The 16,559-nt window shown below is 33.7% G+C and overlaps 1 protein-coding gene across 1 annotated transcript; it reads left to right on the top strand.

The window, feature by feature from the left end:
* Positions 1 to 4,176: 4,176 nt before the first annotated feature.
* LOC102661332 (tubulin alpha-2 chain-like) lies at positions 4,177 to 12,243 on the top strand. The gene is made up of 2 exons (XM_006574111.1): positions 4,177 to 4,413; positions 11,911 to 12,243. Exons 1-2 carry the CDS (start codon positions 4,177 to 4,179, stop codon positions 12,241 to 12,243), a joined length of 570 nt encoding a protein of 189 aa, XP_006574174.1.
* The last annotated feature ends 4,316 nt before the right edge of the window (positions 12,244 to 16,559 follow it).

Below are 16,559 nucleotides of genomic sequence, written 5' to 3' on the forward strand. Positions count from 1 at the left end.
GTTCGACGTTAGTAGCATATTCAAAAGATTAGGAAACACTCCAGCAAAACCAACAACAATTCAGGATCTCCAAACAAAAATTAATAATTTAAAAAGAGAGGTTAAAGAACTTTGTCAACAACAAGAAATTCATCAAATTATCCTTTCCTAACTAGAAGAAAACAGTGATTTTGAGTGTTGAAAAGGATACAGAAAACAAGACTGAAAATCTGGAAGATGAAATGTTTATGGGACTAATCAACAAGATTAAAATCCAAAATTTTTACATAAACATCAAAATCATTATCAATGATTTCGTCTTAGATATAATGGCCCTATTTGACACAGGGGCTAATTCAAATTGTATCTTGGAAGGATTAGTTCCTAACAAATTCTTTGAGAAAACCTCAGAAAAATTAAGCACAACAAATGGTTCAAAATTAAAAATTAATTACAAATTGTCGAGTGAAATTTTTTAAAAGCAAGGCCTTAGGATTAGTACAAACTTTCTTCTGGTCAAAAACCTTAAGAATGAGGTGATCCTAGGTACTCCCTTCATTAGAGCTTTGTTTCCTCTTCAGATATCTAAAGAAGGAATAACTACAACTCATTTAGGTAGAAAGATTATATTTAATTTTTCTACTAAACCAATCTCTAGAAATATAAATCTCATAGAAAACAAAATTAACCAAATCAACTTCTTAAAAGAAGAAGTATCTTTTAATAAAATCCAAATACAATTGGAAAAATCCCAAATAAAAGGAAAAATTCAATCTTTATTACATCATGTTGAATCAACTATGTGTTTCGATTTGCCACATGCATTTTGGAATAGGAAGAAACATATTGTCGATCTTCCTTATGAGAAAGATTTCAGGAAAAAACAAATTCCCACAAAAGCTAAGCCAATTCAAATGAATGAAGAACTCCTCCAATACTGTCAAAAGGAAATCAAGGATCTACTTTACAAAGGCCTAATTAGAAAGAGCAAAAGTCCATGGTCTTGTGCTACTTTCTATGTCAATTAACAGGCTGAGCTTGAGCTGGGTATGCCTCGATTAGTCATAAACTATAAACCTTTAAATCAAGCCTTACAGTGGATTAGGTATCCTATTCCAAACAAAAAAGATTTACTCAACAGATTAAATTCTACAAAAATATTTTCCAAATTTGATATGAAATCTGGATTTTGGCAAATTCAGATCCAAGAATTAGATAGGTACAAAACAACCTTCACTGTACCTTTCGGGCAATATGAGTTGAATGTAATGCCATTCGGTCTGAAGAACGCCCCTTCAGAATTCCAAAAGGTCATGAATGACATTTTCAATCCTTAAAGTTTGTCATTGTCTACATAGACGATGTTTTAATCTTCTTTCAAAACATTGATCAACATTTCAAACATCTACAAACCTTCATCATATCATCAAACAGAATGGCCTGGCAGTCTCCAAATCAAAGATCAACCTTTTTCAAACTCGTATTAGGTTCCTTGGTCATAATATATATCAAGGCACAATCATGCCAATAGACAGGTCAATAGAATTTGCCAGCAAATTCTCCAACCAAATTTTACACAAAACCCAGTTACAATGATTCCTTGGTTGTCTGAATTATGTAGGAGAAGTTGTCCCATATCTAAACAAAATTGTTAAACCATTGTATGATAGGCTATAGAAAAATCCGCCTTCCTAGTCTGACCTCCATAATCAAACAGTCAAAGATATTAAACTCAAAGTCCAATCTATAAAATGTCTATATCTTCCTATCCCACAGGCATTTAAAATTGTTGAAACTGATGCATTCGACATAGGTTTTGGTGGCATCCTAAAAAAAACCTGGGCAGATATTGCCTCAGAATCTGACGATGATTCTGAAACCGATTTACAAAAACAAATCCAAATATCCAAACAATCCAAAATAGTTATCAATCCAAAAGGAAAACAGACAATATCCCAACAAAATCCTCCCCCAAAATCTACTAACAGTTATATTTCAAAAAATAAATTTTTAACTGTTTTGCAGATGGAGCGGGAATTTTGGGACAACAATCCCTTCAAGGCGACTGCTAAGGCATTCCCACAAGGCTTCCATTTCAAACCTACGTCCATATGTAAAACAAGAAAATTTTATGAATTTATATTGATAGACACAAACTCAGTGTCTATTAAACACTTCAAAAACCCCAAGGATCCAAATCTGAACACACATTCAACTATCCAAATTATGAAGGTTTTACAACCCCGACATTTTGGGTCAAATCTAAATCAACCCAAGAAATGTTTTGCTCCATTTGACCCAGTAGGTTACACCTGTTGGGACTACATTGATGCTTGGACCAATGTATTTTGGCATCAAAACAACATGTTTAAACATTCTTGGTTGATTTATTTTAAAACCAACATAATTTATAATTTTCCAAATTGGTTTCTCCAATGGTGGAATTTCTTTGGACCAACATCAGAAATTTACCCAAAATAAGTCCAACAAGGATTTGAACAATTTAAAAAGATGTTTAACATCCAGGAATCAAGAATCCCTGCCGACTTGATGTATTTTTCCAATTTTGCCTTGTCATGGATATTCTCATGGCAATACAGATATGGGAAGACCGAATGCAACAAGCATTTCCCACTATTATAGAGACATGTATTCATCAAATGGTGGAATCAATTTGACACCTCTAAAGCAGTGCCAGACCAAGTTAAAATCTAGTTCCAAGCTCACCTAGAATTTTTGAAGGCTGCTGATCCAGAGACCTCGTTGTTCCCGGCTTTGAGAACAATATGCTTGTTGAGAGAACAATATGCAGTTTCAATTTGAATAAATTCAAAGTTTATTTTATCTCTCTTCTCCCTCTTGACCGATCCTGCGTGGCTCTGTCGTCGCTTCGGTTTTCTTTTGTTTACAAAAACCTGGGATTAGTAAGCCTGCGAAGGTGTGCCCTTGATATCTGTTTTTGAAACTACATATTGTTCTTATCATCATATAATGCATACCTACTTCCTATTTGTCCATTTGATCCCTTCCGCCTGATCTCTAGTATCATAGCCTGATGGGGAAGTAGGAATATTGTCTATAAAGGAATATGTTAACTGATTTCATGGATTTGAAACTTTGTACAAACTATATTTCTGATGATGTACTGTACGTTTGATTTAAACAATACATGTTTGAACAATACTCTTGGAAGTACCGCAATCTAATATTTTAGTTGAATGGTACTGTAGCAGTAAGACCCATGAATGAGATAGGGCAGTAAGGTTAAGGTGTACTGTTCAAATAAAATATTAAGACATAATATACTGGTGGCTATAGGAGTAATGTTCAAATTGTATTGTTCGTAAAAAAAAGAGTTAAAAATTTTTATTTTCAGATCCAAGAAATTTAGTAACATATAGCCTTATGGAAGCATTTATATGGAACCACTTGACGGCGAAGATACTAGAGGATGAATTTATCATGTCCCGTCTTTTACGTTCTTTCTCTCGCATTTCCTTTTGCTCTAATTCATCTTCAAATAGTTCCTCAAGACACTTAAATTTGCTCAATGAGCAGGAAAACCAGACCCATGAGGTCGCCCCAAAACATAATCTCTTCGATGAGGAGGTCCACTTCGAAGAGATAAATCAAAATATGGATGACTGGAGTATTCCAGAAATCCCCTAGGACACCCTGTATGTTCCTGAGACAATTAAAGACAAACACAATTTTGATTATATAATCAAAACTGTAGAAAATAATATTCCTTTAGGTCAAGACATAGGGGAAGAATTTCATCTACTTTCAAAAAACTCAATTTATGAACACAGTCGAAAATACAAATACCTACACATAGGATGTGTACAAGTAGCCATCAAGCCTTTAATTGATATGGGCATAGATGTCGCTGTATTAATGTGTCTTAGGGATATTAGGCACAAAAAATTCAAAAATTCCCTAATAGGAACAGTAAAAACAAGCTTAGGACAAGGTCCAGTCTATTTCAATTGTTACCCAAACAAAACAGTGAGTCTGATGGATAGAAACATTCTTAACTTCCTGTTCCTAAACATCCACTTTCATGTGCTTGACATGAAAGAAGGATCAATCCCAACTGCATTAATATATAGGATTCAATACAAGGTCATGAACACTTGTGCAGCACGAGTCCTTCTAAAACCACAAAGAGGAGAGACAACTTTGTTTATCACTGATATGACAAAGGCCAATGTTTCTCTCCCAAGAACCATACAATGGGATGAAGTAACTCTCCCTGAAAAATGGGTCATGGACAAGGCCACACTGTCAATCCCCCGACCGGCTCCAACCATAGAACAAATTAAACAAGACAACTCCGGAAAGGTAGAAATAGCCTTTAACAGGAGAAATTCTTTCTCATCAAGGATAGAAGCCTCTAGGTTTGAGTATGAGTCAGCAAGAAGGTCTTTCTCGGTGAGAACCCGTTCAATTCCAATAGGATTAATCAGATCTGAGTCACATAACCAGTTCCTTACTGTAAACCTCCAAGGATTAGATACCACTTCTAGTATACCTAGAACAACATACAACCAAGAACAAGAGGATGACCAAAAGTCGATCCAATCTCCAACTCACTCCTCAATGCATGAACCATATGATGTTATCTGAAACCTTTAGCATTGATAAGGAAACCCTTAGAAAAGACTTTTATTCTCGGGAGAATGAACCTCAAAGGAGATTGTTTTTTCAACATTTTAAGGGTTCAAACAGAAAACAAATCCAAGACAAATTCTACGAATTTTTCGAAAGAGTCAAAATCAATATTCTTTTCTTTGACTAGTTTCATGCATATACCATTTGAAAAGACATAGATTACCCGTGGAAACAAGATATCATAGGTGATCCAACAAAAAATGTAATTACAAATTGGCAAATCAAAGATGGTGAGTAAATCCAATCGAAATTACCTCCCACAACACAATATCAACTGCCAAGGGTCAAAGACAGTAATGATAAACCTGTCATGGCTAGTCCATTTAAGACAAAAGATGTTAACGAAGAAGTGACTTCTAAAGATATCAAAAGTCTCATGGAACAGGCTAATTAGACCAACAAATATTTGCCGGTTTTAGGAGAGTCTATCAAAACCAAGACACTTCCTAGACAAAAATCTTCTGAAGAATCTTAGTCAAATATTCCCGTAGAAAAACCTTTATTCAAACCGTTCGAAATTAGCGACAAAGCTAAACAAAAGATTAGGGAACTTAGGAAAAACAAGTCCCTAATAGAAGGAGTAGGTGATAACAATAGTGAATTATTAAACAAACTTGATAGTTTACTTAGAGTCATCCCCAAAACTCCCCAACCTTCGGAGGGAACATCAAAGATGGTAACAAGAAGTACCTCCAAATTAATTAATGTCCTTAATGAAGATAGTGACCCAAACTCAGAGAACGCAACTGAGATAGGTTCAGTATCAGACAAAGACATAAAGCCAATAAATTCCAAACACTGGAAAACACCCTCCAAATTGTATTATCAAAGACCAACTACCCCCAACCTTCTAGTAGAAGAAAGAGGTGAAAGTAATTTCAAAAGTTTTAGTGCAAATAATATCTATGAGTGGAATATAGATGCCCAAACAGAGTATGGTATCATGAATACACTCTAGCATATGACCATGGTAGCCACAGCCTGCCAAACATCCCATGAGTGCTCAGAAGAAACAATTATTGATATCCTAGTAGCAAGATTTTTCAGACAATTAAAAGGTTGGTGGGATAATTATCTCACTAATGACAAAAAATAAAAAATTTACAGCATAGTCAAAACGGATTTGAATGGGAAAGTTATTACTAATGAGGATAATAGGGAGATCATTGACGCTGTTAATACACCTATCTTTACAATAGCCCAACATTTTTTTGGAAACCTGTCTCTTTGGAAAGATAGGTCTGCAGTGTTATTGTCAAACTTTAAGTGTAGAACTTTAGCAGATTTTAGGTGGTATAGAGATACCTTCCTAACTAGAGTCTACACTAGAGAAGATAGTCAACAACCTTTCTGGAAGGAAAAATTTCTAGCCAGTCTTCTAAGATCATTAAGAGATAAGGTTAGAGACAAAATCTGTAGCGAGTCTGCTAATGGATACATTCCTTATGAGAGTTTAAGTTATGGTCAATTAATTTCTTATGTCCAGAAAGTAGCCTTAAAAATCTGTCAAGATGACAAATTCAGAGGCAATTAGCCAAAGAGAAAGCCCAAACAAAGAGAGACTTAGGATCTTTCTGTGAACAATTTGGACTACCATCTTGTCCAAAACAGAAGAAAAAACAAGGTTTTAAGAAAGAAGAGCTTACAAAGATTTCCTAAGGAGAGCACCTCTCATATATATATATATATATATATATATATATATATATATATATATATATATATATATATATATATATATATATATATATCATACAATAGCTATCTTCCAACATTTAAGACATATATTCATTCATTTATTCATTCAGTTAATAGCAACCACACATACATGTATGGTAAACAAGTATATCCTTACATTTTCTCCTTAATTACTATGACCTTTGTAGAGTAAAATTACAAGTACAAGGGATATACTAATCCTGTTAAGTTCATACTTATCTTGTTTGAAAGATAATACAATTATCTGTAACTCTTATGTTGATCACAAAAACCTTTTTGACCAATAACTATATCTAAACCTAAGGTAAACATTGTATCATTGCTTAATCCTAACAGCTCAACCTTAGCTCAGTAATTTGAATTTGTAGGGGTCAATACAACTCCGAATTGGGTGAAACCAACGGAATTTGTTAGCTAACATCTAGGGCTACAACTTTCATGAAGGCCACAAAACCTAATTCAATTATTTTCTTAGCAGTATTTAGGCTGCAAGTTAACTTATGTTGTCAATAAAATAGTAGGGGCTTAAAACAACTGATTTTCACTAAGCACGGGTGTGCTCTCACCAATCACGGTCATGCTTCCCAAAAAACCTCTGTTTCATGAAGCAAAAAGAGACATAATTCAAACCTCAAAAACACACCCAAATTCAAAATGAATAGCACAGAACATGTGATCACATCATGGGGAACAAAACCCCTCAATCAATTTCAAGAAAACATGCAAGAATCAAGAATTTCCAAATTTCTAGGTTTCTAACATTCAAAGCCAAACACTTAATTAAACCATCCAATTCACATTAGAGCATCAATTGACCCATCAAACATGGGCAATTCATAGTTATCATTGTACAAGCAAAATTAAAATGCATAAAATATCCCAAAATTAGACCTAATTTGATCCTCTAAAGAGTCCTACATACGTTCACTCTAACCCCAATTGCGATAAACTTATCTTTTACCTCTAAACTAGATCACGTGTGTTGTCTGGAAAAGATAGCAACATCTCTATCTTTTACCTAAGATTTCTCACGATTTTCATTTGGTTGCTCTGCTAGAGTCTCCAAGCGTTAGTGAGAAGGAGAAAAGATTGGAGCCTCAACTTTACTGTCTTTGTGCGAGGGATATTTCTCTCTCTACAGGCATTATTTTGCATATCCCAATGGTGAGAATGAGCAAAAGTGAGTTCCAAAGGTGTTGTCCAAATTTTAGGATGAGCCAATGCTTAACAAGTGCGAGATCATAGTTTTACTGGGACTGATTTGGATGTATACGAGAAAAAAAGAGGATTTTGGGAGAGGAAGAAGGGTGAATGAAGTTGGGAGGAAGAGAGAGCGTACAAACATATCGTAAATGTAAAAATTGACCTAATATGTCTATATTTATAGTTAGGGTACTATGAGCCTATTATTTACTTTATTTTTCTTTATTTTATTATTTTATAAAAAATAACTCTATTTTACTATTTCATTAAATAAATAACCAATTAAAACACCCCTTTATTTTCTAAAATATCATTTTACTCTATTTATTTTCCAATGCTATGAAACCCTTATTTTAATCAACAAATTTTTTTTTCTCTCATTTATTTAATTTTTAAAAACTCTATTAGTCTTTAAATAAAACTCTTTTATTTATTTTACAAAAAACGGGATGTTACAACAATCTTTCCAAGGATACCAAGATTGCTATGACACTCATTCCGATGATGTTCTCTCAATTCGATCAACTTATGAATCTTTGCAAAGAATTGACTCTCATTTTGATTGCACTTTTTGTAGTTTTGTTTTTAGATGGTGCGAGCCTAAATTGATAAGGGTCTACTTACAAATGTTTGAAGGTACAAACTGGGATTATCTGATTCTGATAGATATTTTGGATGTGGAGAGGGATAAAAAAAAATATCACACTTATTTCCTGATTGCTGCCATGTAACCCTTTATGGGATTTTTTTTTTCTTCCGGATAAATTGAAAGGTGCATTTGTCTTAATATTGGATTGACGATAATGGCTAACAATTATTAACTTAACTAACAACCAATCATTTCAGGGTGTAGAGTGAAGCTTAGTCTTTTCTATCTTACTAGATGTGCTTTGGTGGCATAGGAATCAAGTTATTGTCAAGATTGCTACATGGACAAATGAAAATGTTATAAATGTTTCAGGGTGCTTCAATCTATTCTTGCAACTCATGAAAGCTTCCCAATTTCTCATTGAGCCTGGTCAATGCATGTTGAGGAGCAATTTAGTCATTGGGAACCAGTTGACCAAGGGGAGGTCGTGGTTAATTAGTGGCCGATCAGCTTACAATTTGGGCAGATTTGTTGTGTGTGGAATAGTTCGAGCTGAAGTTTTTATTTATGGTTGTTATGTTAAGCTCGATCAATGCTCGGTTTTAATTGCACGCGGAGTTGGAGCATCCTATTTAGTCTCTAAGTTACCTCGGGAGAGAGGGTACCACAAAATTAAAATGTATTCAGATTCTCAAATAGCAATTAATCCTTCAAATAAAAGTTGTTGTCTATCTCACCATTGTTATAATTTGGTGAACCATATTGATAAAGTTCATTATTACCAAAGAAGTGTCAATTGAGTTCATGTGTTACAAGAAACCAACCAGGTTGTTAATATCTTGGCCAATCATGGCATGGGGCATACAACAGCGAGTCATACTTTTTTATTTAGTGCCTGACTTTATATGTAATGCCATATGCGAGGATTTAGCTTGTATTTGTTTTCATAGGGGTTGTAGGGCTCCTTCTTTATATATCACCAAAAACTTGCACTAATCATTTGATAGGATGGATGAGAAAATGAAGCAATTCAAAGAGAAACTAACAAATTATCAATATTATTGATGTAGCAATGGAAGAAAAGATGGTGTTACAATATTACTGATTTGCGAATTAGACAACCCGCACTTTAGAATTTATATATTATAAATAATAAATATTTTTTTAAAAAATAAACAATTATATCCAAAATACTCATTTGATTATATCAATTCAATAAATAGTATTTATGAATAGATGACAATATCCTGTCACAATACTCATTAAAATGTAACAATATATTTTTAAGGTTACAATGCATATACATTACAAAGTTATTTCATTTTTCATTTAGACATAAAACTCAAACTATTGAATTTGGAAAAAGGAACATGAAAAATGATGGATGTGTGCATCACTTCACTTATTTGCACACTCACAACTACAAACAAGGCCTTCCATGATGGTTTTTAACTGTCTTGAAATCAACTGTCATAGAATGTGGATTGTTTTCCACAACGGTTTTAAAACCATCATAGAATGTATTATGTTTTTATAATAAGTCTTTTTACATGTAGTTTTATGACAGTTTTTTCTAAAAATTTTATGACAAATCCCAAAAAACCATCATAGAAAGATCAACATCAATGACGATTTTTCACAAAACCGTCGTAGAAGATGAATCCGTCATAGTTTTTGATTCTTTTTAATATTTATTTTGTTTTACAGCCAACCGAATCTGTAATTTAACAATGATGTAAATTAGCTAGTAAAGGTTGTGTAATTATTGTACCAAAAAAGACAAATGGATTTGTTACTTGAAGAAGTAATAGATATTTTACAATATTTTAGATATATGATCTTATGATCTTTTACAATAAAATTCTTTTTACGTATAGTTTTATGACAATTTTTTCAAAAAATTTATGACAATTCCCAAAAAAACAATCATAGAAAGATCAACATCAATGACGATTTTTCACAAAACCATGGTAGAAGATGGAACCATCATAATTTTTAATTTTTTTAATATTTATTTTGTTTTACAACCAACATAACCTAAATATATGATTTTTCGATATTGTATCATTGAAATTCCAAAAATTAAGGAAAAGAAAACTAGAACTTTTACCTTGTGTAGAGGCAAAGAGAGCAAAGAACTGCACATTATTCTCCATGGGAAACTTACAACCTTTATTTGAAAATAACTCAAATTCTGAAAAGCCTAGTAGATTTGCTACCCATTGAAGTCATGGTTTAAAACTATATATAAAAAAGGAAAACATGACATAGAGTAATTAATTAATACTGAAATATAGCAATGAAATTGTTGCATTAGCATCACTGTTAGTGGCTTAGGGATACTATGGTCACTTTTCCCATTACTTCTAATAACATTAGCCTGTCTATATATTGGGAGCCCATAAAAGACATAAAAACAAAGAGCATTTAATATTAAACTAACAGATATTTGACAAGGTGGAAAGAAATAAAATCACCAACCATTTTAACGCATTTATGATCGTAGTTTGTATCATATTCAATTAGTCTACTTTTGTTATGCTTTTTGGCACACATACAAATAACATCTAAACAATTGCCTGTGCAAAACATCTTAATGATTTCTGCCTATATTCTTATAAGGATGAAACAAATTGATGAACAATGTTTACGCTAGGAAAAGTTACATAAAACTATTGACAGTATATAATCTTATGGTATTCATTCCAAATCTACTATCCCAAAATTTAATAAAAGGATCTTTACTTTATCAACAAAGTCTGATCCTGTTGAATACTTTATTGGCAATCCAACAACTAAACCAAACATTGGCCATCTATTGAAACAAAACTGAAGATTAAAAAGTCAAATAAATACTCAGATCAAAACTAGCATGAGTATGCACATATTCAATGAAACAACTAAGGTATCACATACAAATGAATACATATTCATAAACACAATCAGTCAAGTTACTGAAAAGATGCTTCTGTGAGACGAGCTTAATAAGCTTAGAGTATCAAGTAATTAAGAACTGGATAAGCACTAAAGGAGAAAATAGTACTGCAAAATCTATATCTCCTTTTATATTTAATATAGAATAAATAATACTCTATTTTGACTAGTTGACAGAGTAAAAAGTCCATATTCAAGATTTAGTTATTTTAGCAACCCCTTAATGCAACTTTGTCTGTTTGGTGCATAAGGACACAAGAGCAAGCAAAAAAGTTAGATGATTCTCCTGAGAATCATTTTGAAATTTGAAGTGGGATTTAAAGGGAATTGAACATGCATAATAGACTTTAGCATATGTCACTACAGCAAAAATGTTCTTCTAGGACACGGGATCTAAGACGATGCTATAAAAGTGAGGTCTCAAAATATACAGTGACATTTTTGCAAATAATCAATTTTTCAAAGACGATTTTGTGAAAACCATCTTTGAAGCGTTTGTTCAAAGATAATTTTTTTAAAACCGTCGTTGAAATAAGCCTTCATATTTTAGTTTTTCACTGTCCTTCCTTATAGGTTTCCAATCATTCCCTATCCTCAATCTTATGCCCTATAGACCTTACCTCTCTTCTTCTCAATCGCGTTCTCAATTCCTTTTAGTCGTCTTCAAAGCTTTTTCTTCCTCTCACATTCTCACTAAAATTCAATTTCTCTAACCTTTTTTTTTTAATTTCTGATCTAATTTTGATTTCCCCTAATTTCATTTGGCCAAGAGATCATAGATTTGTGCTTGGATCGCATCCGAAAACTCGCAGACAACTGCACTAGTCTCCAGACTCACTTCCTTAAGGTTTGATGGCACTATCAATGTAGATATTACTGAGTTCCACACCAACCTTGTGCCATACCCCAGGGTCCACTTCATCATTTCTTTGTATACTTCAGTTATCTCTACCGCCAAGGCCTACCATGAGCAGTTGTCGATTTTAGAGATCACGAATGCCATGTTCGAGCCCCCGAGCATGATGGCCAAGTGTGACCCCAGACACGGCAAGTACATGGGTTGCTACTTGATGTACCATAGTGATGATGTTCCTAAGGATGTCAATGCCATTGTTGCCACCATCAAGATTGAGAGGATTGTTTAGTTTGTTGATTGGTACAAAAAATCATCTTTTTAGGTATTTTTTTTGGTTTCTTGAACCAGAATGCTAACTTAGGTCATGCCTTGTTTTGTGTGATCATTGGTTTCACTTTCATTATTTCAACATGACTTCAAGAAAAGTTGAAGAAGCGGGTTAGTTTGTGTTTTTTTCCCTTGGTCATTCATTCTTGTCAAAGTTCACTTTTATGTGCTTGTTATGCTTGATGATGATTATCTATATGAAGTTGTTTTTTTTTTCTTTTCTCAAAAAAAATCTTCATTTCCATGTTCTTGTGTCATTGATTTGTCTGATAGAATGTTACAATAACTTATGCAACTTAGAGACGCTATGAGGCCACTTAATGGCTAGAAATTAAGTGGGTACTCTTGGTATATCAAACTAGTCTATGTAACAATCTATCTTCTTGCTACGATATCACCACTCTAAACAGCAAAAATTTCAATTTTTTAATGAAAACTTTGTTAATTTGCTTATGAAAAATGAAAGTAAAATTTTCATGATATACATTCACCAAACAATGCACAATTACTTAAATGAATACATATATAGATATAGTAAATCAGTACACATGATCCACATAATGGAAAGTAAATTAACTTATACATATAATTAAATTTGTGATTTACATCCTCAATTCAAAAATAGAATTATAGAACCGACTACAGAGGAGTTGATTAACAAAACAGAACTATCTCCCAAAATAATCTCAACGTCATCATGTAGACTTGACGGCTTCACAAAAGAATCTCACTTCAGTACTCCAATGCTGCTCTTCTGCTCCCACGAATAAAGGTTCACGATCACCACAGGTACCAACCACATGGTACAAAAATTGCAAGGGTGAGTTTATTATAAAAGAAATTAACACAAAAAAAATCAAATAACCATAATTAGTAAGAAAACATTAAAAAATACCATAAACATACATAAACATCCATAATTCTAATCAATCATGCTCAGTATGATGCAAGCACCTGACCTCAACTCTCAAATGCAATGTGGTACCATGATCAGTGTCAAGGTCACTCTGTCATGCACAGGAAACTCCCCCCCCCCCATGGTGATTAGCCTAAGTTTCAAGGGAGTTCCAAACCGAGTGACATGCCCCCAAGTACAAGTATTCCCCCTCATGAGAAATTACAAGTACTTACTGACAAAGTTTATACTATTTTCATGTCATATAAAGTATGAAACATAGACACCATCAATGCACTAACCATGAATAATTAAAGATTCTAAGTCATCCCCCTCTAGAGATGCTTAAAACTCTTTAACCACTCTATTTCCCCCACCAGAGATATCCAACATGGTCACTGCACCCCCCATGAACATACACATCACAAATCATCATAATGACATTTTTAACATCAACAACATATAATCTCAATGTCATTATCAACATCAACATCATCTCATCTCAATGTCATTCTCAACATCAATATCATCTTATCTCAATGTCATTCTCAACATCAACATCATCTCATCTCAATATAATCATCAATAACAACACCATATCATATCAATATTATCATCAACACCAACTTCATCTCGTATCAATTATTATCAATATCACCTTCAATAACAACATCATTCTCTATCAACATTATCATAAACATCAATGTCACCTCATATTAATTAATATCATCAATAACAATATCGTCAGCAAATCACATTCCGCATATACACACATATATAGTTCATGTTTGAGATTCACACTCCCTTGGTCTTCCGACAACACAAGTCTAATAAAAATAATAATGTCATTTATCAATAACAGAAGTATCACATCCCATTAGTCAAAAACATTATTTTTCTTAAAAACTAGCATGCAACAAGGACATGCATACATCCCCATAGTTAAGTTTGCTGACCCCCAACTATAGTATTAAAAGTCGCAAATTATAGTAAACTCCCCTCACATATCGTGAGTTCTCCGCCAGTTCCTCTTTGCATATCTTAGAGATGATGCAATCCTACTCCCAAGGGCATTAGATAGAAGACTCCAAGAAGAATGAACCAGAGATGCAGAAGAAGGCCTAGGGTTCTCATGAGCCTTGAGGTAGATTTTGGGTCCATGGGCTAAGTATGAACCCACTTATCTTTGTACATATTAGATTAAGGTTTCATTATTTTTGGGCCTTGTATTTAGGGCTCCATAATGTAGGTAGGGTACCCTGGAAATGTAGGATTTTTCAGCCCTTGTAATTTAGGCACCAAGACTAGTTTTTGTATTAGGGGTAGTTTTGTAATTTCATATTGTTAGACAAGTGGTCTCAGTTATCTTAAGAAGGGGGGTTGAATTAAGATAGACAAGCTATCCCCCAATTAAAATTTTACTCTCTTTTTGATTAACAATGCAACCTTTATTATGAGTTACTCTAAGAACAATTCAAAAACAAACTTCTTTAAAGCAAAATATAAACAATAATAAATAAAAGAAGTTTGAGGGAAGAGAGAATGCAAACTCAGTTTTTATACTGGTTCGGCCACGCCCTGTGCCTACATCTAGTCCCTAAGCAACCCACTTGAGATTTCCACTATCCTATAAAATGCCTTTTACAAAGTCTGAACCACACATGGACAACCCTTCCCTTGTGTTCAGAAATCCTTACAACTTAAGAGACCCTCGGTCCCTTAATCAATCTCTTTGAAGAAGAAGAAGAAGAAGAAGAATTCTCTCTTTTAAGAGAAGGATGTTACAATGAAAGATCACTAAGATTCCTTATTGAATTTGCAAGTGTTTTGGCCAAGGAATATTTTTGAGAGTTATAAGACAATTTGGTATATGAGAGGATAAGACAATTTGTTCAGAAAAACTCTCTAAAGATTTTCGAGTCCCAAGTCATCTATTTATAGGTCTTTGATGGCCATTCAAAAATCTCTTGAACAGATATGACTCTTGGGAGTTATTTTTGAAAATTCCTTACTGGTAATCGATTACCCAAATGTCGTAATCGATTATAGGCTTTAAAGTTTGAATTCAAATTACTAATAGCTGTTAAAAACAGTTTCAACTTCTGGTAATCAATTACATACCTTGTGTAATCGATTACATGCTTTTGAATTCAAATTCGAAATTTGTAAAAATTGTTTCACAAATCAATTTGGCCACTGGTAATCGATTACTAGAGAGTAAATATTATATTTTGAAATCTTAAAAAGCTTTTTTGGAAAATATCCTTTTGCCAAACCTGTGCATCATCAATTAAGAAAACCTTCCTTAGATTCTTGGAACTAAGTTCATCAATTATCTTGAGTTTCTGAATTCTTGACTTGGATCAAACGTGAGAAGCGCTTATCTTTGGCATCATCAAAACTTCATAGCATATATACTTCTACAATCACCCCTTTTTTGATGATGACAATAATATGAAATTAAGATAAATGATATACAATTGATAATGCGTGCTCATAACCCTCTCCCCCTTAAGATTGGAATTTATGCCTAAGTTTATGATAATTTCTACCCTTGTTCTCTCCCTCTTTGGCAACATCAAAAAGCCAAAAACGTTTAGAGAAAGAAACTAAGGCAATATCAAAACCATAGCACAATCCATAGATAAACTAGATCAATCCAGAGAATAAACTAGACAAGTCTTAAGTAACCAAAACAAAGTCTAAAACAACCAAACACAAAGCAAAACATAAGGGTAAACATCAAAGACAACCATAATCAAAGTACTGAAGTAATAAACGCCAAAATACAAGGTTGAAATGCATATAAAACTAAGGAAATAGAACATAAACTAAGAGTCGGCCGGGGGATCGAAGTAACGCCTAATGAAGCTCATATCATCTTCGAGTCGAGTGATCCTCGTATCCATCCCATCAAAGTGAGTATCCAGTGCATTAAAGCATTCACCCACAAAAGCTTAAAGACTGCAAAGTTCAGTGAGGACTTCAGTCAAAAGAGAAGTGGAATCATTCCTTTGTGGTGGAGGAGATGGGGTACGCTCGTCAGGAATAGGCAGAGGCAAGTCTTGTTTGCGAACCCACTGACCATCAACATCCTTTTGGTAATGAAAGGAGGTAACCGCACCGGCACCAATAGAAAATGACCTCTTAACTTTGACATATGGTTCATCATCCAAAGGAATATTGAAATGATGAAGAAAAACACTAACAAGGTGAGGATAAGGCAGAGGTGCATTGGCCCATAATGCCTTATGCATCCGGTGCCGAACTAAATGGGCCCATTCGATCTAATGACCAGTCTGAAAGGCCCACATTACAATCAAATCCTCCTTAGAGGCTTGGGCAAGGTTTGAAGACCGAGGAAGCAAAATACGAACAATGAT

Source organism: Glycine max, chromosome 1 (assembly GCF_000004515.6).
Source record: "Glycine max cultivar Williams 82 chromosome 1, Glycine_max_v4.0, whole genome shotgun sequence".
Lineage (NCBI taxonomy): Eukaryota > Viridiplantae > Streptophyta > Magnoliopsida > Fabales > Fabaceae > Glycine > Glycine max.

What these genes read in the sequence shown, in the direction of transcription:
- LOC102661332 (XM_006574111.1), top strand. Translation starts at nt 4,177, where the DNA reads ATGACAAAGGCCAATGTTTCTCTCCCAAGAACCATACAATGGGATGAA. An exon ending in CAGCAAGAAGGTCTTTCTCG is followed by an intron (nt 4,414 to 11,910) that starts GTGAGAACCCGT and finishes GAAAACTCGCAG; the next exon opens with ACAACTGCACTAGTCTCCAG.